The following is a 25,778-nucleotide window of genomic DNA, read 5'->3' as shown; positions in this document are numbered from 1 at the left end:
CTGGGAATCCATCCTAAGGAGAGAATCCAAAATACGCAATTTACATAAACATTGTTATCACGGTGTTATTTACATTATTGAGTTTCAAAAACAACCAAAATGTCTAAAGTTAGGGGACTAGTGAAATAAATGATTGTACTACTTGATGGAATATTATTTAAGTAACTATGAAGACAATATGGCAACCTAGAAAATATTTGTGATGTTATGGGAAAAATGCAAGATAGAAAAAAATGTATGAATTCTACGATTAGAACTACATGAAAATCAATGAGTGGATAAAGAAAATGTGATATATATATATATGATATATGTGATAAATGTGATATATATATCACATTTTCTTTATCCACTCATTGATTTTATATATATATGATGAAATACTATTTATCCATAAAAAGGAATTAATTAATGGCATTTGCAGTAACCTGGATGGAATTCGAAACTATTATTCTTTTTTTTTTGAGATGGAGTCTCCTTCTGTCACCCAGGCTGGAGTGCAGTGGTGCGAACTCGGCTCACTGCAAGCTCTGCCTCCCGGGTTCACGCCATTCTCCTACCTCAGCCTCCCGAGTAGCTGGGACTACAGGCGCCCGCCACCTCACCCGGCTAATTTTTTGTATTTTTAGTAGAGACAGGGTTTCACTGTGTTAGCCAGGATGGTCTCGATCTCCCGACCTTGTGATCTGCCTGCCTCAGCCTCCCAAAGTGCTGGGATTACAGGCGTGAGCCACCATGCCTGGTAAGACTATTGTTCTAAGTGAAGTAACTCAGGAATGGAAAATCAAACATTGTATGTTCTCACTCATAAGTGGGAGTTAAGCTATGAGGATGCAAAGGCGTAAGAATGATACAACAGGCCGGGCGCGGTGGCTCAAGCCTGTAATCCCAGCACTTTGGGAGGCCGAGACGGGCGGATCACGAGGTCAGGAGATCAAGACCATGCTGGCCAACAGGGTGAAACCCCATCTCTACTAAAAAATACAAAAAACTAGCCGGGCGAGGTGGCGGGTGCCTGTAGTCCCAGCTACTCAGGAGGCTGAGGCAGGAGAATGGTGTAAACCCAGGAGGCAGAGCTTGCAGTGAGCTGAGATCCGGCCACAGCACTCCAGCCTGGGCGACAGAGCGAGACTCCATCTCAAAGGAAAAAAAAAAAAAAAAGAATGATACAATAGACTTTGGGGACTCAGGGGGAAAAGGTGGGAAGGGGGTGAAGGATAAAAGATACAAACCGGGTGCAGTGTGTACTGCTCGGGTTATGGGTGCACCAAAATCTCACAAATCACCACTAAAGAACTTACTCATGTAACCAAATACCACCTGTTCCTCAATAAACTAAGGAAATTAAAAAAGAAAAAGTAAAAAGCACCCTGGGAAAACAAAAATTTCTCCCTGGCCAGTCACAGTGGCTCACACCTGTAATCCCAGCAATTTGGAAGGCTGACGCAGGAGGATCACTTGAGCCCAACAGTTCAAAATCAGCCAATGCAACATAGTGGAACCCTGTCTCAAAAAAAAAAAACTAAAAATTAGCCGGGTGTGCTGGCGCATGCCTGTGGTCTCAGCTTCGTGGGAGGCTGAGGTGAGCGGATTGCTTGAGCTTAGGAGGTTGAGGCGGCAGTGAGCCGTGACTGCACCACTGCCATCCAACCTGGGCAACAAAGCGAGACTCTGTCTCCAAAAAAAAAAAATTTCTCTCTGTGCACCTTTTAAGAATACCTGGACTTCCCTATGTACACTTAAGCTTTGCTGGGGTCCTTAGACTTTCTTCTGCTGTATCTGTCCAGTTACCAAGTCCCAGCCTTCCACTCCATGCTCCCCATGCTCCCTTCCTGTTTTATTTTCCATGACTGCCTCAATATAACTTGTGCTCAACCAAACTGGACTACTCAGTTCCCTGCATTTTCTTTTTTAAAGTTTAATTAAAAAAAAAAAAAAAAAAAAAACTGGCTGGGTACAGTGGCTTCTGCCCACAGTTCCAGTGCTTTGGGAAACTGAGGCAGGAAGATTGCTTAAGGCCAGGAGTTCAAGACGAGCCTGGGCAACACAGCAAGACCTCCATCTCCACAAAAAAAATTTAAAAATTGGCTGAGTGTGATGGTGTGCACCTGCAGTCCCAGCTGCTTGGGAGGCTGAGGCAGGAGGATTGCTTGAACCCAGGAGTTCCAGGTTACAATGAACTATGACTGTGCCACTGCACTCCAGCCTGGGTAACAGAGTGGGACTGTCTCAAAAAACAAAACAAAATCCCTAATCTAATCTCAGTGTAGAAAATTTGGAATATATATATACACACACACACATATACACACACGTGTATATATATACACACACATATAATACACATATATAATACATATATATACATATATAATATATAATACACACATATACATATATACACATATATAATACATATATACACATATATAATACGTATATGTACACACATATATAATACATATATAGACACATATATACACGTATATATTATATATATATGAATTTTGGATAAACTATTAACAGTTAGGGTTTTCCCCAATTCTCCTGAGTGAAGATGCATACCTTTCACATAAATTTTGGCCGCATCTTTAATCATCTCACCACTAACAGGATAATTAAGTCAAAAGAATGAGCCTTCTAAGGCTACTGGTGCATGTGCCCCAAATTGCTCTCCAGAAAGAAAGGCTGTACCAGTTTACAGTACGAATTTCTTTTTTTCTTTTCTTTTCTTTTTCTTTTTTTGAGACAGTCTCGTCCTGTCATCCAGGCTGGAGTGCAGTGGCACAATCTCAGCTCAAAGCAACCTCCGCCTCTTGGGTTCAAGCAATTCTCCTGCCTCAGCCTCCTGAGTAGTTGGAATTCCAGGCACCCGCCATCACACTCATCTAATTTCTGTATTTTTAGTAGAGATGGGGTTTCACCATGTTGGCCAGGCTGGTCTCAAACTCCTGACCTCAGGTGATCTCCCCTCTCGGCCTCCCAAGGTGCCGAGATTACAGGTGTGAGCCACCATGCCCAGTCATTTCACCTTTGTCAGTGCCAAGTATTCATTTTAAAAATCTCTTTTTAAAGGTTCTTAAAAAGTGGTAGGTTAAAAAATCATAAAAGGCCTTATCTTTTTCTGTCTCCATGCCTTTTTCAATGTTTCCTTCATGATCAGAATGTCCTCCCTCTCCTTCTCACCGAACTTCCTCTATTGCACTTCTCTTCCTCTATTGCACTTCTCTTCCTCTAATGAACTTTACCCATCCTAGAAAACCCACCTCGGATTCCTCCTTTCCATGAAGTCTTCCCGGCCGCTGTCTGGAATTGCACCTCACTTGGAACCCCCACATCATTTTGTTTGCATCTCCTGACCCCGCCTTGTAGTGAGAAACATTGTACAGTTTTCTTATTTCCATGCAACACCTTACAATCCTGAGAACAGGCATCTCTGCTCCTGCCTCAGCCTCCCGAGTAGCTGGGACTACAGGCCCCTGCCACCACGCCTGGGTAATTTTTTGTATTTTTAGTAGAGATGGAGTTTCACTGTGTTAGCCAGGATGGTCTCGATCTCCTGACCTCATTATCCGCTCACTGTGCCTCCCAAAGTACAGGCGTGAGCCACTGTGCCTGGCTATAATGCAATTCTTATAATGACAAATAATTCACTTATATCCCTGTAAATCGTGTATTATAAATACAGTCACAAGCATGGAGAAAAGTTTGGAAGGATCTATAACAAAAATGTTAACAATGGTTAATTCTGGGTGATGAGAACACGGGTGACTATTTTTTTTTTTTTTTTTTTTTTTTTTTTTTTGCTTATGGATATTTTCCAATTTTCTATAATTATTGTGTTTATTTGAATACTATATGTATTTTTGAGACAGGGTCTTGCTCTGTGGCCCAGGTTGGAGTGCAGTGCTGCAATCATGGCTCACTGTAGCCTCCACCTCTCAAGCAATCCTCCTGCTTCAGCCTCCCAAGTAGTTGGCATGCACCACCATACCCAACTAATTTTTTAAAACTTTCTGTAGGCTGGGCGATATGGTTCATGCCTGTAATCCCAGTACTTTAGGAGGCCGAGGGGGGCAGATCACCTGAGGTTGGGAGTTCGAGACCAGTCTGACCAACATGGAGAAACCCCATCTCTACTAAAAATACAAAAATTAACTGGGCATGGTGGCACATGCCTGTAATCCCAACTACTTGGGAGGCTGAGGCAAGAGAATTGCTTGAACCCGGGAGGCAGAGGTTGCGGTGAGTTGAGACCATGCCACTGCACTCCAGCCTGGGCAACATGAGCGAAACTCCAGCTCAAAAAAAAAAAAAATGTTGTAGGGACAGGGGTCTCACAATGCTCCCCAGGCTGGTCTCGAACTCCTGGGCTGAAGCAATCTGCCTCCCTCAGCCTCTCAAAGTGCTGGGATTACAGGTGTGAGCCACTGTGCCTGGCCTAAAATAGACATTTTTTAATGTCATAAAAAAATAAGGATTTAAATTGCTAAGTCCAGAATTATATGTAATGGTGTCTCAAGTTCCCTTTCGTCTTGTCTTTGTAAGAGTTAGCGTAGGCAATGTTACCGTCAAGAAGGAAAAAACATCAGAAAGTTTCTGTAAAGCTCCTTTATTTATTTATTTTTGAGACAGTGTCGCTGTTGTCAGCTCGGGCTGGAGTGCAATGGCACCATCTCAGCTCACTGCAACTTCTGCCTCCCAGGTTCCAACCATTCTCCTGCCTCAGCCTCCCAAGTTGCTGAGATTACAGGCACCAGCCACCATGCCCAGCTAATTTTTGTATTTTTTAGTAGAGACAGGGTTTCACCACGTTGGCCAGGCTGATCTTGAACTCTTTACCTCAGGTGATCTACCCGCCTCGGCCTCCCAAAGTGCTGGGATTACAGGCATGGGCCACCACGCCTGGCCTAGAAAGTTCCTTTAAACTGAGTGTATGAAAAGCTCTTATTTCTTTGAACAATCATATCGACCATTATCAGTTTATTTTAAAAAATGATATGCCAAAACATCTACTAAAGTTTTTGTTTGTGTGTGTTTTCTTTCCTTTTTTTGAGACGGAGTCTTGCCCTTGTTGCCCAAGCTGGAGTGCAATGGTACCATCTCGGCTCACTGCAACCTCCACCTCCTGGGTTCAAGCGATTCTCCCACCTCAGCATTCCGACCTAGCTGAAATTACAGGCGCCTGCCACTACTCCCAGCTAATTTGTTTTGTATTTGTAGTAGAGACGGGTTTTCACCATGTTGGCCAGGCTGATCTCAAACTCCTGACCTCATGATCCACCCGCCTCAGCCTCCCAAAGAGCTGGGATTACCAGCATGAGCCACTGCGCTCGCCCTGTGTGTGTTTTCAATAACACAAGTGACAAACCATTTCCTTAATTGGAATCTACATGAACTGCTAATATAAATGAATCTATAGCTGCCTTTTAGAATTACAAACTCTAATTAGCTCTCTGGAGGACTTAACACAGAGCAAGCAAAGTTTTTTCCTATCAAATACATTTTGTCCTGCTATACTTTAAATTACTATCATATATATTATACATGAAAGGTTAAACTGGGTAATGCCTCAGAGAGAGGAGAGAAAGATTTCGGACCAAATAAATCTTTATCAGAAATGGAGAAAAACGAGAATTATTGTATTGTATTGTATTGTATTGTATTGTATTGTATTGTATTGTATTGTATTGTATTGTATTGTATTGTATTGTATTTTTGAGACGGAGTCTCGCTCTTATCGCCCAGGCTGGAGTGCAATGGGGTGATCTTGGCTCACTGCAACCTCCGCTTCCCAGGTTCAAGCGATTCTCCTGTCTCACCCTCCCGAGTAGCTGGGATTACAGGTCCCTGCCACCACGCCCGTCTAATTTTTATATTTTTAATAGAGACAGGGTTTCACCATGTTGGCCAGGCTGGTCTCAAATGCCCAACCTCAAGTGATCCACTGCCTTGGCCTCCCAAAGTGCTGGGATTACAGGTGTGAGCTGCCGCGCCCAGTCAAAGAATGAGATTATTATTTGATGCTTCTCAAATAACAAGCCCAGGGTTGCTGTACAGTGGAAATTCAAAAATTATCCGCCACACGAACAAATGAATGAGAACTGTGTATTGTCCCTGGGGGACAAGGTAGATTTGTTATTGTCGCTTAATGCATCTTAATACCTAAAGAGGGAACTTCTACTAAAGGAGAAAGAATGTAGCTGATATCTGCTAGCAGTAAATAGATACTGATGGAAAATACTACAGAATTGGCCTTAAAATACAAAAGATGGATTAATTCTAGGTTTGGGGAGGAGAAGAGAAGGTTATTGAAAAATTAATTACACATAAAAATTCACTTAGATTCGCTAATAATTGGGATCCCCATTTGCCATGTTTTGACCCTTGACCTGTATATTTTCCACTGGTGCAAAGCAAGAATGAAGCCACGTCAAGTCATTTATGTTGACTTCCTGTTTTAAAGGCCAAAGCCCCGAAGGTCTACTCTTGGTCAGTCTAGTTTGAGCAGTGGCTCAAACGAAGAAAACATTTGTCAGGTGAAGAAGGGCCAGGTTCCTTGTCATCACAGTAACTGTCATGATGAAGTGACAATTAACACAGTAATTATCACTATCAAAATTCTTCTGCCTAACGTATGGTAGCCCTGCCCTGAGTCCGTGACAAGCATAATCCCAAATCATCCTGATTCTGGGTCCTTTTGGATGGTGTTCTTCAAATCCCAATGCTCCAATTTCCTCAAGGCTTGATGTCTCAGGGCACTGAACCTCTAGGAGTGTCAGACTCCTCATCTCCTCATCTATAAAATGGAGATGGCAGTATTGTCTATATCTCTTGGACTAGATGAGATGAGGGACAAGATGCCATTTTTGCCAAGTCTTATGCCAATGTTCTTTGAAGATGTTCGGTTTTGATCAGTCGGGTGTGGTGGTGCATGCCTATAGTCTCAGCTACACAGGAGGCTGAAGGGGAAGCTCACTTAGCCCAGGAGATTGAGGCTGCAGTGAGCCATGATCGTGCTACTGTACTCCAAGATGTTAGGTTTTAGATTTATTTATTTATTTAGAGACAGAGTCTCACTCTGTCACCCAGGCTGGAGTACAGTGGCACAATCATGGCTCACTGCAGCCTCCACCTCCCAGGTTCAAGCAATGCTCCTGCCTCAGCCTCCTGAGTAGCTGGGACCACAGGAGCACACCACCAGGCCCAGCTAATATTTTTATTTTTTGGTAGAAACGGGTCTCACTATGTTGCCCTGGCTGGTCTTGAACTCCTGGACTCAAGCAATCCACCCACCTCAGCTCCCCAAATTGTTGGGATTACAGGTGTGAGCCACCACATCCGGCTAGTTTTATTTTTTGAAGGAGGCAGGGGAAGAAAGAGGCCCCAGGCCATCTCTCAGGGCACCTCCTCTGCTGCTCCTCACTGCCCACACCCATCCTAGAACACTGAGCTCAGTCCAGCCTCAGGGTGTTTGCCCCAGCAAGTTCATGTCCCTGGCATCCTCCTGTCTTAGATCTCCACGGGCCGGGTCCTTCACATTGTTCGGGTCTCACTGCCCCTTCCGAGCTAAAGTGGCACCCTCCCCCTATCAGGCTTAATCCCATTAACCTGGCTTATCTTTCTCAAGGCACCTACCACCATATAAAATGACTTACTGATTCTGTGTTTATTGTCTGTCTCTCCCAACTAGAATATAAGCTCTACGAGGAAAAGGTCTTTGGATGTCTGGTGTCACTGCTGCACACCAGGCACACAGCAGGTGCCCAATAAATATCGATGAACATATCAAATGAATGAGGAGTGTGACAGTTCAAGAAAAAAATCAAAACGAGAAATTAGGCTTCTTAGCAGCCCAAGAAGAGCTCTCTATCTAGAAATTTTCAAACCAGCTGACGCAAGTGTTTTTGGTGTTAACCAGGCAGCTGCAAGATTGCTATGGAGAGGACACCGTGTACCATGGAGATTAACGGCATGAGCTTTGGAGGCAGCTAACCCCGCGCAGATGTGCGACTTGGACAGGTTACTGAGCTTGTTAAGCCTCTGTCTCATTCTCCAAACAGGGATAATGACACCTCTCTCACAAGGTGGTTGTGAGGATTAGATGAGGTAATCCTTTAAAGCCCCCATCCTAGCACACGGTAAGAAGCATGCAACAATGAACAGAATAGCTGTGGGGAAGCATTAATAACCAACAGCCTTTTTTAGGAGAATCGCTTGAGCCCAGGAGGCGGAGGTTGCAGTGAGCTGAGATCACGCCACTGCACTCCAGCCTGGGCGACAGAGCAAGAACCCGTCTCAAACAAAACAAAAAACCAAACCAACAGTCTTTTAAAAAGCAGTGGTTCCCGACCTTGGTCATAGGATGGACCCCCCATCCCCCCACCCTACCAACCCCCCAGGGAAATTTACAATTCCCTGACTGTGGTCCCACCCTCGGAGATCCTGATTAATTAGTCTGGGATGCAGGGAGGACACGGGAATTTTTTAAAGCTCCCTTGGGACTTCTAATGTGCAGCCAGGACTGAAAACCTCTGCCAGCCTTGAAGACATCTCTAGGTTAAGTATTTAGTCAGGAGCACCTGCCAAAATCAGGTTTTGGAATTACACCCACCTCTCTTTGTGAGACGCCATGTCTGTTGATGATTACGAGTTCTCAGATACGCAGTGCTTCTCCACACTCACAACCTGATGAGCAGTTTTCCATGGGACATTTCTCCCCCCACCCTCCTCCTTTCCATCGTTTCTCACTCAAATATTTTAAAATTATACTGTAAAGAAGCGTTCAGGAATCAAGCATGCTCATTAATGTCTTTTAAAAAAACTGTTAAAAAAAATAGTGAATGTCTGCTACTGTCTGTATCTAACTCATAAGTTCATGGCTGGCGGGTTATAAAATATGGGTCAATTAACAGTTAATTGTGAATTGGAACAAGATTCACAATTCACAAACGTCATGATTAGTTAGGTGTAGAAATGGCTCCAGTCAGGATGTTGGCAGCGGATCACAGACTGACTTAATGTGCCTCCCTGCAGGGAAGGTGCCCTTTTATCTTGCATCCTCTGGCTTTTGGAGAGTGATTGTCACGGGAGTGTTTCCCTCCACTGCCGCAAGAGGACTGTTAGCTCTCAGATCATTTGTAAGGATGCTCCCCGGGATAACCAGGTCTTGAGTTCGTTCAAAACCATTAGAGAGTAAACATTTTATATTGGCAACTTCAGAGATAGCTAAGTACTGTGGTTCTGAAATAAAATAACTCTATCCCGGCCAGGTGTGGCGGCTCATACCTGTAGTCCCAGCACTTTGGGAGGCCCAGGCGGGCGGATCACGAGGTCAGGAGATCAAGACCATCCTGGCTAACACGGAGAAACCTCATTTCTACTAAAAATACAAAAAATTAGCCGGGCGTGGTGGTGGGTGCCTGTAGTCCCAGCTACTCAGGAGGCTGAGGCAGGAGAATGGCGTGAACTGGGAGACAAAGCTTGCAGTGAGCCGAGATCGCGCCACTGCTCTCCAGTCTGGGTGACAGACCAAGACTCTGTCTCAAATAAATAAATAAATAACTCTATGACAGGTGGTTATACATGATCAGATTTGGAGGCTGCAAAATATCAACAAATGTTGAAGTAGAGTCACATCCTTCTGCAGTAATGGTTATTAAGGGGGTATAATCATGCTTTTTTTTTTTTCTGTGTGTGGTTTCCAATGTGGTTGGAAATAAACATAGTTAAATTACCAGTTTCTGGCTTTGATAAATCATTGGAACTTGGGGCACACACAAACACACACACACCACATTATTCATCATAAGAGTCATATGTTAGCAGCTTTCGGAAAGTAATGAAGAATTATTTTTACCTACTAAGAAACTGACCCAAGGGCTTTTGGTGGGCGTTTGATCTCTTAACCAAAGGGGAAGAACAACGTGATTTCGTTTTCTCTAAACTATCCTTTTAAGGAGACATTAAGTTGGCAGCAGCACTGGGAAGTCTAACTGACAGGTTGGGTGGATCCAGGCAAGTAAATCAATTGTGTCATCGAATAAAACTGGAGTAGAGAAAGCACGTGAGAAAAAGAAGCAAACTCTCACATATAAAAAGACCCAGGTTGGGCTGGGCGTGGTGGATGAGGCCGGTAATCCCAGCACTTTGGGAGGCTGAGGCGGGTGGATCACCTGAGGTCAGGAGTTCGAGTCCAGCTTGACCAACCATGGTGAAACTCCATCTCTATTAAAAATATAAAATTAGCCAGGCGCGGTGGCTCAAGCCTGTAATCCCAGCACTTTGGGAGGCCGAGATGGGCGGATCACGAGGTCAGGAGATCGAGACCATCCTGGCTAACATGGTGAAACCCCGTCTCTACTAAAAAATACAAAAATCTACCCGGGCGAGGTGGCGGGCGCCTGTAGTCCCACCTACTCGGGAGGCTGAGGCAGGAGAATGGCTTAAACCCAGGAGGCGGAGCTTGCAGTGAGCTGAGATCGGGCCACTGCACTCCAGCCTGGGCGGCAGAGCGAGACTCCGTCTCAAAAAAAATAAAAAAATAAAAAAATAAAAAAAAATAAAATAAAATTATCCGGGCATGGTGGCGCATGCCGGTAATCCCAGCTACTTGGGAGGCTGAGGCAGGAGAATTGCTTGAACCCAGGATGTGGAGGTTTTGGTGAGCTGAGACCACGCCATTGCACTCCAGCCTGGGCAACAAGAGTGAAACTCCGTCTCAAAAAACAAACAAACAACATTCTGGTGGTTCATTCTGACACAAGTAAAAAATGTTTGAAGATGACCAGAAGCCTGATTAAAATTAATCTACTAATTAATAATGACTATCATTCAGAAGAGTCCTTGAAGGGTTTATAAATATTTCTAAACAAATTTCTGTACTCATTTTTATTTTAGTTAACGTGCCACATTAGTGTGTGGGGTGTTAGTCTTTAAAGAGTTTAAATATAGATTTTTTTAAATTAGAAAATAAATATGTGCTTGTCATGGCAAATCTGAAAATTCAGATGAGCATATGGAAAAAATTAATGCTCCCATTACCCAGGCCAACCACAGTTAACCTTTTAGAAATTTCCTTGGTTATTTACCATGCAGCAAGGTATACTTACCGACATGTGATCATTTGTTATATATACATTTGTATACACAGATTAAATGCGGAGGGGCATTTCTGATACCAGCTCATGTTAGAAATTTTAGAAACATAGGATAGTGGAAAGAAAATAAAAACTCACCAGGCATGGTGGCTCATGCCTGTAATCCCAGCACTTTGGGAGGCCGAGGCGGTTGGATCACCTGAGGTCAGGAGTTTGAGAACAGCCTGGCCAACATGGTGAAACCCCATCTCTACTAAAATTACAAAAATTTGACGGGCGTGGTGGCTCACCATTGCACTCAAGCCTGGATGACAAGAGTGTGAAACTCCATCTCAAAACAAAACAAAAACATCTACGGAATGAAAAAAAAAGTCACCTAGAACTGCACCTTCCAGAGAGAACTGCTGCTCACATGCTGGTATTGGTGTATTTTCTAATATCATGTTTCTAAGGGGAAAAAACGTTGAGTATGCACTGCATGTTCTGGTTTCTCAGCTTGGTTACCTGGGCTGATGATAGCTGTCCTGAGGGCTCTATGGGTCCCCCACCCTGCTTAAGAAAGAAATAAACAAAACTCTGGTGACTCCAGTCAGTCAATGTATGCTTTACAAGATGCAGAAAATGTTGGTGAGGTCTTTTTATTATTATTATTTTACTAGCATTTTTTTTGAGACGGAGTCTTGCTCTGTCGCTCAGGCTGGAATGCAGTAGTGTGATCTCAGCTCACTGCAATCTTTGCCTCCCGGGTTCAAGCAAGTCTCCTGCCTCAGCCTCCCGAGTAGCTCAGATTATAGGTCCCTGTCACCATGCCTGGCTAATTTTTGTATTTTTAGTAGAGACGGAGTTTCGCCATGTTGGCCATGCTGGTCTCGAACTCCTGGTCTCAAGTGATCTGCCCACCTTGGCCTCCCAAAATGCCAGGATTACAGGCGTGAGCCACCGCACCTGGCCATTTGCTAGCTTATTTTAATGCTTACTCCCTCACTCCCTATCCCTTCTGATTAATTAATGAGAAATTTAAACATTGCAAAAATATCTGTCTTATGATTAAAAAAGGGGAGGGGGAGAAATAAACTTTAATGTTTCTTTGCTTAAACACACTGAAAGTAGAAAAGGAGCAGGACTAACACCTGGCCTAATGTCAGGAGGGCTCCTTTGGCTACCCAAGTAGCCAAGACACACAGAGAGAGATGACCCAGCTGGCTTCTGGTCCCTTCCACCAAGCAACAAACAGCACGTTCTCCATCAATGCTATGGCTCTTAGAACTCAGAGGGAAGGAGAATCCATTCAGTCTCGACTGGCCGGATCCTAAACCTGCCCCATTCAGAACCCTGCCATGCCCCTCACATGCAAAGGAAGGGTAGTGCAGAGAAAATACTCTTTGAAGGCTTTTGTGAAGTCTTGTAAGACAGGGCTTTCCCTGCAGTTTGCTGCGAGTAGAAAGTTGCTCTATTCTGCAGTACAGATTTTAAAGTTAATGATAAACATAGTCTCAAATTACTTTTATTTTATTTTAATTTAATTTTTTGAGATGGAGTTTCACTCTGTTGTCCAGGCTGGAGTGCAATGGCGCGATCTCGGCTCACTGCAACCTCCGCCTCCTGGGTTCAAGCGATTCTCCTGCCTCAGCCTCCCAAGTAGCTGGGATTACAGGCGGCCGCCACCACGCCCAGCTAATTTTTGTATTTTTGGTAGAGACAGGGTTTCACCATATTGGCCAGACTGGTCTTGAACTCATGATCTCAGGTGATCCACCCACTTCAGCCTCCCAAAGTGCTGGAATTATAGGCGTGAGTCACTGACCCCGGCCTCCAATTATCTTTAATTCAGTCATACTAGCTATTAGCCCAGATATTTTTAGAAAAAATCATTTACCTGGAAGGGGATCTCCAGTGCTATCTGGAAAGCCATTTTCTTCTCCCTAAAAACCAAAAAGCAACCTTCATTAAAATCATATCCAAATGTGAATGGAGATATTATCCATCTTCCAACTTACTTAAATTTCCACCAAAACCCTGGGGGCTGGGGTGGGTGGAGGGACTGGATCTTGAGAATGGTATTTTAATGGGAGGTGAACCCAGCATCTGCCTCTAGAATATGAGCACCTTGAGTGCAGGGACTTTTGTTTATTTGCTCCGTGTGCTGTCCCAGTGCCCAGAACAGTGCTTGATACACAGCAGACACTCAAATTTGCTAAATGCTCTAGTGTCCCTATTTTTAAAAATTATCAGCTAGACACCATAGTTTGTGCCTGCAGCTCCAGCTACTTGGGTGGCTGAGATGGGAGGATCGCTTGAGCCCAGGAGTTGGAGGCTGCAGTGAGCTAGGACTGAGCCACTGTACTTCAGCCTGAAAGACAGCAAGATCTCAAAGAAAGAAAGAAAAAAAGGGTGTCAATGCAAGCAACAATGTGCTATTTTTATTTTACATTATGGGTTACTTTCCTTATTTTATTTCTTATCTGCTTTTTGTCTGTCAGGGCTTGTTGTCTGTCGATCCAGGTTACAATTCTTTCCCTTTTCTATTTATTTCAGTATATATCGCAAAGCAGCTAAAACCAACTATGAAAAAGTGGTGTCCAAATCTCTTGAGAGACAATCGTGTTTCTACCCTTCTGACTGGGGTTCCATTTTTATAATCAGGACCATGCTACAGAGATGTGAGGGATTTACTCTGATCTTGGAGGGGTGTGTGTGTGTGTGCACTTCCCATGAAGTCAGCAGAGGAGACCAGTCCCAGTATATCTTCGTTTATCTTAACTCCATCTTTCTACAACCAAATCTTTCTCATCAGCTAATGTCACCCCCCACCCACCCCCATCCACAGTACTGAAGAAGCAGAAGAGGCCAGTCAGAAGCCCTGGGCTTTAGAACCTCAGGCACAGTGTCAATGTGGGTCTCAGATTCCCCAGTTTGGGTATTGAGGTAGCTGTGGGATTAGCTCAGCTCTAACGTGCCTCTATTTTCTTGGGTCTGAGAGTTTCACCTGTCAAGATGTGCCAACTCCGTGGTGTCAATGTGTTTTAAGCCTTTTTTTTTTTTTTTTGAGATGGAGTCTCTCTCTGTCACCAGGCTGGAGTGCACTGGCGCAATCTCAGCTCGCTGCAATCTCTGCCTCCCAGGTTCAAGTCATTCTCCTGCCTCAGCCTCCTGAGTAGCTGGGATTACAGGCATGTGCCACCACATTCAGCTAATTTTTGTATTTTTAGTAGAGATGGGGTTTCACCATGTTGGCCAGGATGGTCTCCATCTCCTGACCTCGTGATCTGCCCGCCTCAGCCTTCCTAAGTGCTGGGATTACAGGTGTGAGTCACTGTGCCTGGTGTGTTTTAAACATTTTAAACAATCTTTCTCTCTTAATCTTCTCAGAGAAGCCTTTTGCCTCATCCCAAGCTCATCCATCCCCATGTCTCAGCAGTGTACATACCTTCACCTAACCACAAAGCTAGATTTTTTTTTTTTTTTTCACACAGGCACATTCCCATGTGTTACCAGCTAGACTTTTCTCCTAAGTAATCTAAATATTTCTTTGCTGGAACTAAAAACCAACTTGCTTACCATAATTCATACAATTTCTTTTCATTTAGTTGAAGTCGTACTTTCTTCTCACATTTCCCTTACTCAGGAGTGTGTGCGTGCATGTGTGTGTCTGTGTATCAGAGAGAGAGTGTGAAAGAGAGAAACAGATGAAGAGGCAGAGATGGAAAGAGAGAATTATAGTGAGTCTCTGAGCAAAGAGAAATCTCTGTCTTTGCAATCTTTTGTTTTATTTCAAGGCTAACCCCAGAAGCCCCGTGACTTTAGGGACACTAGTCATTACTCTGCAGGTCATGTGGAGACCTGCCTTTTCGCATCTGCATCACTCCTGCAGGATCGGGCACGTATGTGGACTCTTTTATCAACACAGTCACGGTTCTGCTCACTGAATTGGAAACCTGGGCTGAGGAAACAGAAACAGGAACTTCAGGTACTCTCGAGAGATACAAATGTTAGAACTTGACAGATTTTGTGGTATTTGAGGTTCCTGCTAAAACATGAACTTGACTCTAAGTAGAAACTATGTTACTTGGCATATTTGACTTGATTTCTCATAATCGGGAGAAAATTTTACCACGGTCAATGTCCGGCCAGAATCATCCCCGTGATGCAGACAGGGAATACGAATTACTTGTGAAAGTTGATAACGATAGAATTTAGATTAATATGCATGATCTTTGTTCTTAGCTCTGATTATCAGGTTGCGCTATGGTGTGGGTTTGTTTTCTAAGAGTGAAATAGGGAAACCAATGATTTCTGTGGGTTTTGTAGTCTGAATGAAAGCATACACATGCCTTTATTCAACACCTATTTATTGAGCAGCTAATATGTAAAAGCCCCCATATTGCAATGCACAAAGATAAAAGGACCTGAATCCTTGACCTCAAGATATGCTGGGAAATGGAGACCACTTAAACAACTAAAATGCAAGGCACAAGATAGTGAATTCCAAGAGAGGGGTACAGATGAAGCCAGAGAGGAAAGGTGTCTTCTGATGAAAAAAATCAGAGGCAGTCTCTTGGAGAGAGACATATTTGAGATGGACCCTGCTGAAATCTGGACAGTGGGGACTTGAGAGGAAGAAGCATCTAATCTTAAGCAAAGACCATGAAAGGGGCAAGAGGGAGATGATTCAGAAATCAGGCTGGAAGTTAAGAAAAACAAACAAAACAAAAAGAAGGGGGTGAGACAGGTGAATAGACTGGGGCCTGTCCAAGGAGCTGGATGTCATTCCAGACAACAGGGAGTCACTGAGGGGCTCTTGTCTGAAGCAGGGCATCCTCAAAGGTGTCTAAGACCAGCGCAGGAAATACCTGCCGGGCTACAGTGTAGGACGCATGGGGGAACAGAACATGCGGAGGCGACGGACAGAGAAGGGGGAAGAATGACATAAGCAAGGATTAATGAGACTCCGCATCACTCCTCTAGGAGAGAAGGGGATGAAGCGAGAGCCGCTGTAGAGATGCGATCACTGGGGAAAACAGGAAAGGAGGTGAAATGCAGAGCAAGCTGTGAAGAGGTGACAGAGAAGACAAGGGCAGGCTCACACACAACAAACTTGAGATACCCACAGGAGCTGAAAGCATGGTCCTGGTCCCTGGGAGAAGCCAGGGCAGGAGATGAAAATAAGGATGTCGAAGTGATTACGAAAGAAATGACTGGAAGTGAAAGGACAGCTGTGAGGTCACAACCTTGAGAAGGACCTGAGAAGGACACGTCAGTGGCAGAGGAAGGAACGAAAGGACAGCAGAGAAAGTAGGTCAGAGAGGGGAAGAAAAGCAGGGGAAGCAGAATCAAAAGTTGCAGCAAACAGCCGGGCACGGTGGCTCGCGCCTGTAATTCTAGCACTTTGGGAGGCCGAGGCGGGCCAATCGCCTGAGGTCAGGAGTTTGAGACAAGCGTGGTCAACATGGTGAAACCGTGGCTCTATTAAAAGTACAAAAATTAGCTGGATGTGGTGGTGAGTGCCTGTGATCCCAGCTACTCGGGAGGGTGAGGCAGGAGAATCACCTGAACCTTGGAGGCAGAGGTTGCAGTGAGCTGAGATCACGCCACTGCATTCCAGCCTGAGTAACAGAGCAAGACTCTGTCTCAAAAAAAAAAAACAAAACAAAAAACAAAAAAACGATTGCAGCACTCCAACCCAGGTGACTGAGTGAGACTCCATCTCCAAAAAAAAACTTGCAGAAAGAGATGGACTCTGAGCACCAAGTGAAGACAAGACTTGGTGAGGAGGAGACGAGCAGCAATTTTGAAAGCCGTTCTAGCAGAGTGGTGGCCGGCTGATACCAGGTAGGCAGTGAGGCCATGGAGATGGCTGAAGAACACGCGTGTGGTTGTGTAGGCCTGAAATGCCACCTCTCCAGCCCTTTCATCTGCTTAATTTCTCTTATCTGTAGAGCCTCAGCTTAAACATCACTTCTACTAGGACACCTTCTCCAAACCCCCAGTCTGGGTTCTGTGCCCTGGGCGTTCCCAGGCACCCTGTCCATGCACCCCACAGGATGCCTGTTCCACTGGGCCTGGAGTGTATTCAAGGAGCAAGGGATGGACCTTGATGATGAAAAGACACCATTTCTTTGGAGATGGGACAAAGAGGGAGAAAAACAGGGGCAAATCTGGAGAAACCTGGAGGGAGGTGAGATATCCGTTGGCCCAGCCTCCTTGTCAGGGGATAGGAAGCAGAAACGGGGAATCGGGAGTTACCGTTCAATGCGTACAGAATTTCAGTATGGGAAGACAGAAAAGTTCTGGAGGTGGACGGTGGTGATGGTTGCGTAACACCATGAATATACTTAATGCCACTGAGCTGTGCACTTAAAAATGGTTAAAATGGGTCAGGCGCGGTGGCTCATGCCTATAATCCCAGCACTTGGGAGGCGAGGCGGATGGATCACCTGAGGTCAGGAGTTCGAGACCAGCCTGGCTAACGTGGTGAAACCCCATCTCTTCTAAAAATACAAAATAAGACGGGCGTGGTGGTATGCACCTGTAATCCCAGCTTCTTGGAAGGCTGAGGCAGGAGAATCGCTTGAACCTGGGAGGTGGAGGCTGCAGTGAACTGAGATCTTGCCACTGCACTCCAGCCTGGGTGGCAGAGTTAAAAACAGTTAAAGTTGTAACTTTTAAGTTATGTATATTTTACCACAATAAAAAATGTTTAAAATGTGTTCTCTCAAACGATGTGGGCAGTAGGGAGGGTGACATGCTCGACATGCTCTGTAGAGCCCTGTGCCAGAGTGACATGATACAAACACTATTCCAAGGATAGCAGAGAAATGCCGTGTGAATAACATTTATGAAACAGGAGAGACGGGGGAAAAATACTGCATCTCTAAATTAGATTAATCTATGATTTTAAATGTGTGTGTGTAAATTAATGTAATAACTTAAATCATACAGGTATGCATTTGCATAGTCGGTCTACCTTCCTAAAACTTGACGTTAATTTTTCTTAACACTGGCTGGGAAGAACTTCTCACTTATTTAATTGGTGTGGTGTGAGGCTGGTCATGGGTTGTTTTAAATATCTCCTTAAGAAATGTTAAGGTGTTGCAGAGTCGAACACCTATGTTTTATATTCAAGTAAACTAAAGAAAACCGCCATTTTGTAAAACCTTCTCATTGTAAGAACAAGAGAATTATCTTATATTTGGGCAAAATATATTAACTGCTGCCAAGAATTCTTTGAACAGAAAGTTGGCTAAGTTCCATGAATTTCACACCTTGGTTATTTTATAAACTGACAGTCAAGTCCCATTTCTGCTCAGGGAGCTGAAAGCTCTGGGTACTAAGGAACAGTTGCCTCTAACTATTTACCACTGAGATTTAATATCAGGCTCCAAGCAACAGAAACCCCAGGGCCCAGGGCACACTTGGGAAAAGCTCCCAGCTCCCAGCTGAATGCGCAGCCCACGTGGGAATGGACTGATGTGACCAGAGACACTAATAGGTTGATGGAGAAGTCAAATAAAAACAAGGAGAGGCTATTGATTTGGACTGAGCTCCTGCACTGAGACCCTAATAGACCAACCCAAAATGGAGTCACTCACACTAAGGTTCCACATCACCAACCCAAAACCTCAGCTGTGTACTCCTAAGATCTGACCTTCTGATATCAGGAGAGAGAAATAATAGCTGACTCTCCAAACCGGCCAGTTTCCCCCAAAAGAACCAAACCAAACCAAACAAAAATAAAAACCCAGGAGATTCACAGCAACCAATCAAAAGGGGGCCAGTCATGAACTGACATGCTAGGGAAGTCCCCTTTGCTTAACCCATAGAAGGAGAGTCACCCGAAGTCCGCTGATGTTAACCAATCCACTCGAGGCACTGTGCTGTTTCCTTGTTCCTGCTCAAGCCACAAAAACCAACTGTCCTGCAGTGCCCAGCAGAACCCTTGTCTATTTTGCAGACTATGGTGCCTGGTTCATGAATCATTATTAAAAGCCAGTTAGATCTTTAAAACTCAGTATGTTGAATCCTTGTTCTCTGAAAGCCCCCATTGGTCCCATAGGGGCTAGTTTTCTGTGAAACATGCTCTTCAGGACTGTCTAGTTTAGTCTCGAAATGTCTGTGCTTAGCCAACTCATAAAGCGTTCATCTGTGCTACTTTGCAAACTATGGGGAGGATAACTGAATGGGAAAGCATGGCCCAGGCTGGTTCACCTGTTATGACCAAAGCCTGATTGGAAACCACCATGAACACCAAGACCAAGTTGTCACTCTTCATCTGGTGTGGCAAACTAAATTACAGGCAGAGAACCTGAGAAGAAATGCTCCGCACGCTTATGACTTGAGGCACCAGTTCAGCTCAATTACTTAACTAGCTTCTTTGGAATCACATTACCTGACTTCAAGTTATACTGCAGAGCTATAGTAACCAGTATGGTAGTAGCATAAAAACAAACACTTAGACCAATGGGACAGAATAGAGAACCCGGAAACAAACCCATACACCTACAGGGAACTCACTTTTGACAAAGATGCCAAGAGCATACACTGGGGAAAAGACAGTCTCTTCAATAAATGGTGCTGGGAAAACTGGATATCCATATGCAAAGGAGTGAAACTAGACCCCTATCTCTCTCCATATACAAAAATCAAATCAAAATCAATGGAAGACTTAAATCTAAGACCTTGAACTATGAAACCACTACAAGAATAACAATGCTCAAGTTTGATCTCTCTGCTTGCAGAAAATATTTCAGTACATGGCCTTGAAAATATGATTTTAAATGCCTAGGTGTGTGATGGTAACAGGATTCACAGCACATGGATTTAGACTGTTCAAAACTTTCTCAGGCTGGGCACGGTGGCTCATGCCTGTAATCCCAGCACTTTGGGAGGCCGAGGTGGGCAGATCACTTGAGGTCAGGAGTTTAAGACCAGCCTAGCCAACATGGTAAAACCCTGTCTTTACTAAAAACACAAAAATTAACTGGGCATGGTGGCAGGTGCCTGTAATCCCAGCACTTTGGGAGGCTGAGACAGGAGGATCACCTAAGGTCAGGAGTTCGAGACCAGTCCGGCTAAAACCCCATCTCTACTAAAAATACAAAAAATTAGCTGGATGTGGTGGTGGGAGCCTGTAATCCCAGCTACTCAGGAGGCTGAGGCAGGAGAATTGCTTGAACCCAGGAGGCAGAGGTTGCAGTGAGCCGAGATCGCACCATTGCTCCAGCCTGGGTGACAAGAGTGAAACTCTGTCTAAAAAAAAAAAAGAGCTAAATAAGGAAGAGTGAAAATGTAAAATAAATGCTACGGTGCTTTGCTTGGATGAGAGCAAGCCTGTGGGTTTCTTGACCTGTAAGTCCTTCTTCTCTGCAATGAGTTTTCTATTCAATTACAAGGAAGACCTGCTTCTTCTGGAGTTGAAGTGGGGGGTCAAAGACATAACTGTTCCGGGACTTTGAGGCTGGGCAAGCTCAGGTGTAATTTCATACCTTTGCTATAGTTTCAAAGATGAAAGATAAAGGGGTTTTCCCTTTGTGTAGGATGTAGAGTTATTATTCAGAAATATCACAGAGTATTTTACAGGAGATTATGGTTTGTACATGCGAATACAAGTAGAGCACGGGGCTATGCATATTATAGAGAGGCAGGGAGTTTTTGCACCTATCTATTTCATTCACAAAACCCAAGCTATAGGACAGAGGTAATGCTAGAACATAGGCAAAGGGAAGGCTGAATACTGAGGAAATGCACCCACGGACTCCCTGGTTCAGTCTATAATTTTCCTTGGGTACACAATTGTGTGCTAGCTGACCGCACAGAAAGACCATTTGGCTTCATCTGTCATATATGAAAAGTTTACTGAGTCTAAATACCATCAAAAGTTTTGGATGATTTACTCTATTATTTTTTCTTTGATTTGAAAAAATACCAGCTGGGCGTGGTGGCTCACAGCTGTAATCCCAGCACTTTGGGAGGCTGATGTGGGCGGATTGCCTGAGCTCAGGAGTTTGAGACCAGCCTAACCAACACGGTGAAACCTTGTCTCTACTAAAAATATAAAAATTAGCCAGGTGTGGTGGTGGACACCTGTAATCCCAGCTACCCGGGAGGCTGAGGCAGGAGAATCTCTTGAACCTGGGAAGCGGAGGTTGCAGTGAGCCGAGACCAGGCCATTACACTCCAGCCTGGGCAACAAGAGTGAAACTCTATCTCAAAAAAAAAAAAAAAAAAAAAAAAGAAAAAGAAAAAGTACCAAAAACACCCAAAAAGTAAAAATTACTCAAAATCATGCTGTTTCTTTAGAAATCAAAAAGAGATAGGAAAAACTTTCTCTCTCAATCTATTATCACATCTCTCAATCCCATCTCACTCACCGCACGTTACTGGTTACAATCTGGGCACTTCCTTCCTGATTCCTTAGTCATGGCCATGTTCACATATATATAGAAATATTTTTTTTAGGCCCCAAATCACATTGATCTACAACTTGCTTTATCTGCTTAACAATACATCAGATATATTTCTTAAGGCCAAGGCTCTCTCTTCTTTTTAATGGTTCAAAAATATCCCACAGCATCAATGCACCATAATTTATTCAACTAGTGCCTGCCAACGGGTATGGGAGTTACCCGCAGCTCTTCTCCATTTTGAATGCCACACTGTGTACCCTGCACCACGTAATGAGTTCTGTAGGATCAAGTCCTTAAAGTGAGATTGCTAGAGAGGAGTGTGAGTGGGTATTGCTAAACAATTTTCTGTAAAGTTGTATCAGTTTACACTCTCAACTGTGTGTGAGAGCTCACCCTGACACCCACACCATCCAAAAGTCTAAGTGAAATTCTAACCTGCTCGTAAAGTTCAAAGGCACTGCAGTCAGTGGAGCACTGCAAGGTTATGAGAAGAGGAGCCACTGAATCAATTAATTAGAGCTGTTAAAGAACTGTCCAGTTTAATTATTAATAAACTTCTCTCCTGTTCTTCTTGGGGAAATAAGTACTAAGTGCTAAAAATCAAGCATTTTTGCCCTTTGGCCTGAATTTTTTTTTTTTTTTTTTTTTTTTGGTGGGGCACGGAGTGTCTGTCACCCATGCTGGAGTGCAGTGGCGCAATCTTGGTTCACTGCAGCCTCCGCCTCCCGGATTTAAGCGATTCTCCTGCCTCAGCCTCCTGAGAAGCTGAGACTACAGGCATGCGCTACGATGCCCGGCTAATTTTTGTATTTTTAGTAGAGACGGGGTTTCACCATGTTGGCCAAGATGGTCTCGATCTCCTGACCTCGTGGTCTGCCCACCTCAGCCTCCCAAAGTGCTGGGATTACAAGCATGAGCCACTGCGCCTGGTCTGTTTTATCATTTTTTTGTTTTTTCATTTTTTTTTTTAGAGAGAGAAAGAGCCTGGCTCTGCTGCTTAGGCTGGAGTTCCGCGGCATGATCTCGGCTCACTATTACCTCCGCCTCCAGAGCTCAAGCCATCCTCCCACCTCAGTCTCCCAAGTAACTGTGACTACAGGCATGCACCACAATGCCCAGATACTTTTTGTATTTTTGTAGAGACGGTGTTTCACCATGTTGCCCAGGCTGGCCTCGAACTCCTGGACTCAAGTTATCTGCCTGCCCCAGCCTCCCAAAGTGCTGGGATTACAGGCGTGACCCCCATGCCCAGTAAACTTGAATATGTTTTACCACAAATACTTTATTTTGTCCTGGTCTAAAAGCAGAAATAAGTCAAAGCCCGTAAGTATTAACAGACCACATCAAATCAGAGTACTATGGTTTTTCTTTTTTTTAAAAAAATAGCATTTTGGGGAGGTTTCACTATAGAAAAAAATACTCAAGGCCTTGAAATGATGGCTGAGGTTGAGTAGTAGGAATTGGCAGTGGGAAAAATGTGAACAACAGTTGACATTTCATGATTTTTTTCCAGCAATCAAAAACAAAGAATGCAGGTGGCCCTGGTTCACCCAAGCCTAGGGCTTGGCAAGGCAGGTTCCATTAAAAATCACCAGGAGCATTGCCAAAATGTTTGACCAGGGCATCGGGCTGGGTCAGTGAGGCCAGAGGAGGGCTGCAGGGCTGCGGTTCAAGGTCAAGAACTACATCAGCATCTCTCCACCGGCTGTACAGGGATGAGTGGGGAGTGTGACAGCTAAACACAGGTGCAGAGGGAGTGAGAGGGAGCGGGGGAAGGGGAAGAAAGAAAAGAGGAAGGCTGGGGTCAGAGAGGGAACTTCAGAGTCGCAGGTAGAGGGTTTGTTCCCAGCGGTGGCATGATCTGAGGCATGGCCATTCCCTTGGTGGCACAGGCACACGTGGGAGGAAGGTCATGGCAAGGTCATGGTCTGGGATAAAGAAGTTCAGTCTAGAGAAAGTGAGAAGCCACATGCCGAGGAAGGTAAATACCAATGGGAGATAGAATCAGATCATTATCTGTTTTGGGCAAAATTGTTTACAGTTATCTAAAGACAGAAAGAGAAGTTCTACAGTTTTTAAAGACCCCAGCCAAGTTCTCCTGGCATTACTCACTTATTTTTAACTTTCTAGTGGTCAGTGAGTTATTCTAATACAGGACCCTCAATCACCTTACTAGAGATGAGTGAGTGGCCAGCTCTACAGACTGCTGGGAAGGTAGATAAATGAAGAACAGGGGAAACAGGGAGATGGAGGAGTGTGAGGCCAAGAGAGATCCGCGATGCTTTTGTTCACAGAAGAGAACAAGTGATTTCTCCCTTGAACCCAGGAGATGGAGATTGCAGTGAGCGGAGATCACACCACAGCACTCCAGCCTGGGTGACAGAGCAAGACTCTAAGAATAAGAACAGGTGGCCAGGCGCAGTGGCTCATGCCTGTAATCCCTGCCCTTTTGGGAGGCTGAGGCGGGCAAATCACAAGATTAGCAGATCGAGACCATCCTGGCTAAAATGGTGAAACCCTGTCTCTACTAAAAATTTTTAAAAATAGCCAGATGTGGTGGCACATGCCTGTAGTCCCAGCTACTTGGGAGGCTGAGGCAGGAGAATTGCTTGAACCCAGGAGGCGGAGGTTGCAGTGAGCCAAGATCCCGCCACTGTTCTCCAGCCTGGGTGACAGAGCGAGACTCTGTCTCAAAAAAAAGAACAGGTGATTTCTATTCCAGTGCAACTGACCCCTTGAGATTTCCTCTCCCTTCTTTAAATGTCCAGACAGCTCTGCAACAGGAACCCTTTCACCACCTGTTTTGGGAACCTGCCGTTAGTTTGGACTGGAATGCAATAGCTGCAAGGCTGAAGTGAGTCCCTCTCATCAGTGTTAAAAATACCAAGTATGTGCTCTAGGCAGTTTTATAGTTTCATCTAATAGCCCTGGTTTCCCCCCGTTCTATAAACTTCCCATCAGGGATGCAGTAAGGAGTTACCAAGCAAACCAGAACGATCCGATTTTCCCTTAGAGGAAGGAACTAAGGACTCTCCAGTCTATTAAACAGATCTTGTCGGAGCTTGAAAGGATTCCTGCATATCATGAGAAGCAGGTAGGGGCCTGCCGGGCTGACTCACACCAGATATCATCTCCAGCAAGTGCTGGTTGGGTCCATTCCCTGTTATTATACTGTAGGTAATGACTTGGGGTCTGCAGAGAGTCTGGTGAGCTGGTTGCCCTGCCAAGCCAATGAAGTTGTTGGATGGGATTCTGCCCACTGCCTCGCCACCCAATTTTTTTTTTTTTTTTTTTTTTTTTTAAGACAGAGCCTTGCTCTGTCACCCAGGCTGGAGTGCAGTGGCACAATCTCAGCTCACTGCAACCTTTGCCTCGCAGGTTTAAGCAATTCTTCTGCCTCGGCCTCCCTAGTAGCTGGGACTACAGGCACACACCACCACGCCCGGCTAATTTTTGCATTTTTAGTAGATATGGGGTTTCACCATACTGGCCAAGTTGCTCTCGAACTCCTCATCTCGTGATTCGCCTGCCTTGGCCTCCCAAAATGCTGGGATTACAGGCGTGAGCCACTGCGCCCAGCCTCTCCATCCAATTTAAGGAAAGGAGCAACCCTTCCATCTCCCAGTAGCTTTTATCTGCACCATTCTGCAAGATAGGTACCATTTAGAACTGTGGAAAAGTCTAAATCTCCCTAGATTTAGGCAAGGCAAGAGGCCCGGCAGCAGGTGGTAACAACTGCTACCAACTCGGACACGCTGGGCACCTGGCAGGGGTGCTGGGCCAGGTCCTGGGGCCAACTCTGCTGCTCATCCACTGTCCCAGGCTCCCTCATCTGTAAAGCAAGGAGGCTGAATGACATGGCTTCTAAGGTTCCCTTCGGCTTTAAGATGCCAAGTTGTCAAACTGGGCAGCTGGGCCCCAGGCTCACTTTCTAAATTGTCAAGATTAGCAATGCCGAGTCATCCCCCTGCTCTAGTTCTGGATGGCACCAAGCCTAGGAAATAAAGCACAATAGATGGGGCCCTGGTCTCTGAATGACAGAGTGTGCATGCGGGCTAGGAGGAAGGAGGAATCCAGCCCTCTAAAAGGAAGGTGTAGGTGGTGTGTGAGGGGTCAAAGACAACGGGGTGTGTCCCACTTAAGATACAAACTCTGGGCCAGGAGCTGTGGCTCACACCTGTAATCCCAGTACTTTGGGAGGCCAAGGCAGGCAGATCACAAGGTCAGGAGATCAAGACCATCTTGGCTAATAGGGTGAAACCCTGTCTCTACTAAA

At 44.8% G+C, this 25,778-nt stretch overlaps 1 protein-coding gene across 2 annotated transcripts in view; it reads right to left on the bottom strand.

The window, feature by feature from the left end:
• Nucleotides 1-25,778, bottom strand: part of EDARADD (EDAR associated death domain) — an 88,882-nt gene that overhangs the window by 4,507 nt on the left and 58,597 nt on the right. For both annotated transcript variants that reach the window (XM_010384671.2, XM_010384672.2), the window contains exon 5: nucleotides 12,976-13,021. In XM_010384671.2, coding sequence (XP_010382973.1) covers nucleotides 12,976-13,021 — 46 coding nt within the window. The remainder of the gene's footprint in view (nucleotides 1-12,975; nucleotides 13,022-25,778) is intronic.

Source organism: Rhinopithecus roxellana, chromosome 8 (assembly GCF_007565055.1).
Source record: "Rhinopithecus roxellana isolate Shanxi Qingling chromosome 8, ASM756505v1, whole genome shotgun sequence".
Classification (NCBI taxonomy): domain Eukaryota; kingdom Metazoa; phylum Chordata; class Mammalia; order Primates; family Cercopithecidae; genus Rhinopithecus; species Rhinopithecus roxellana.
Note: the sequence above shows the minus strand (reverse complement) of the source record. Positions and strands in the feature narration are given on the sequence as shown.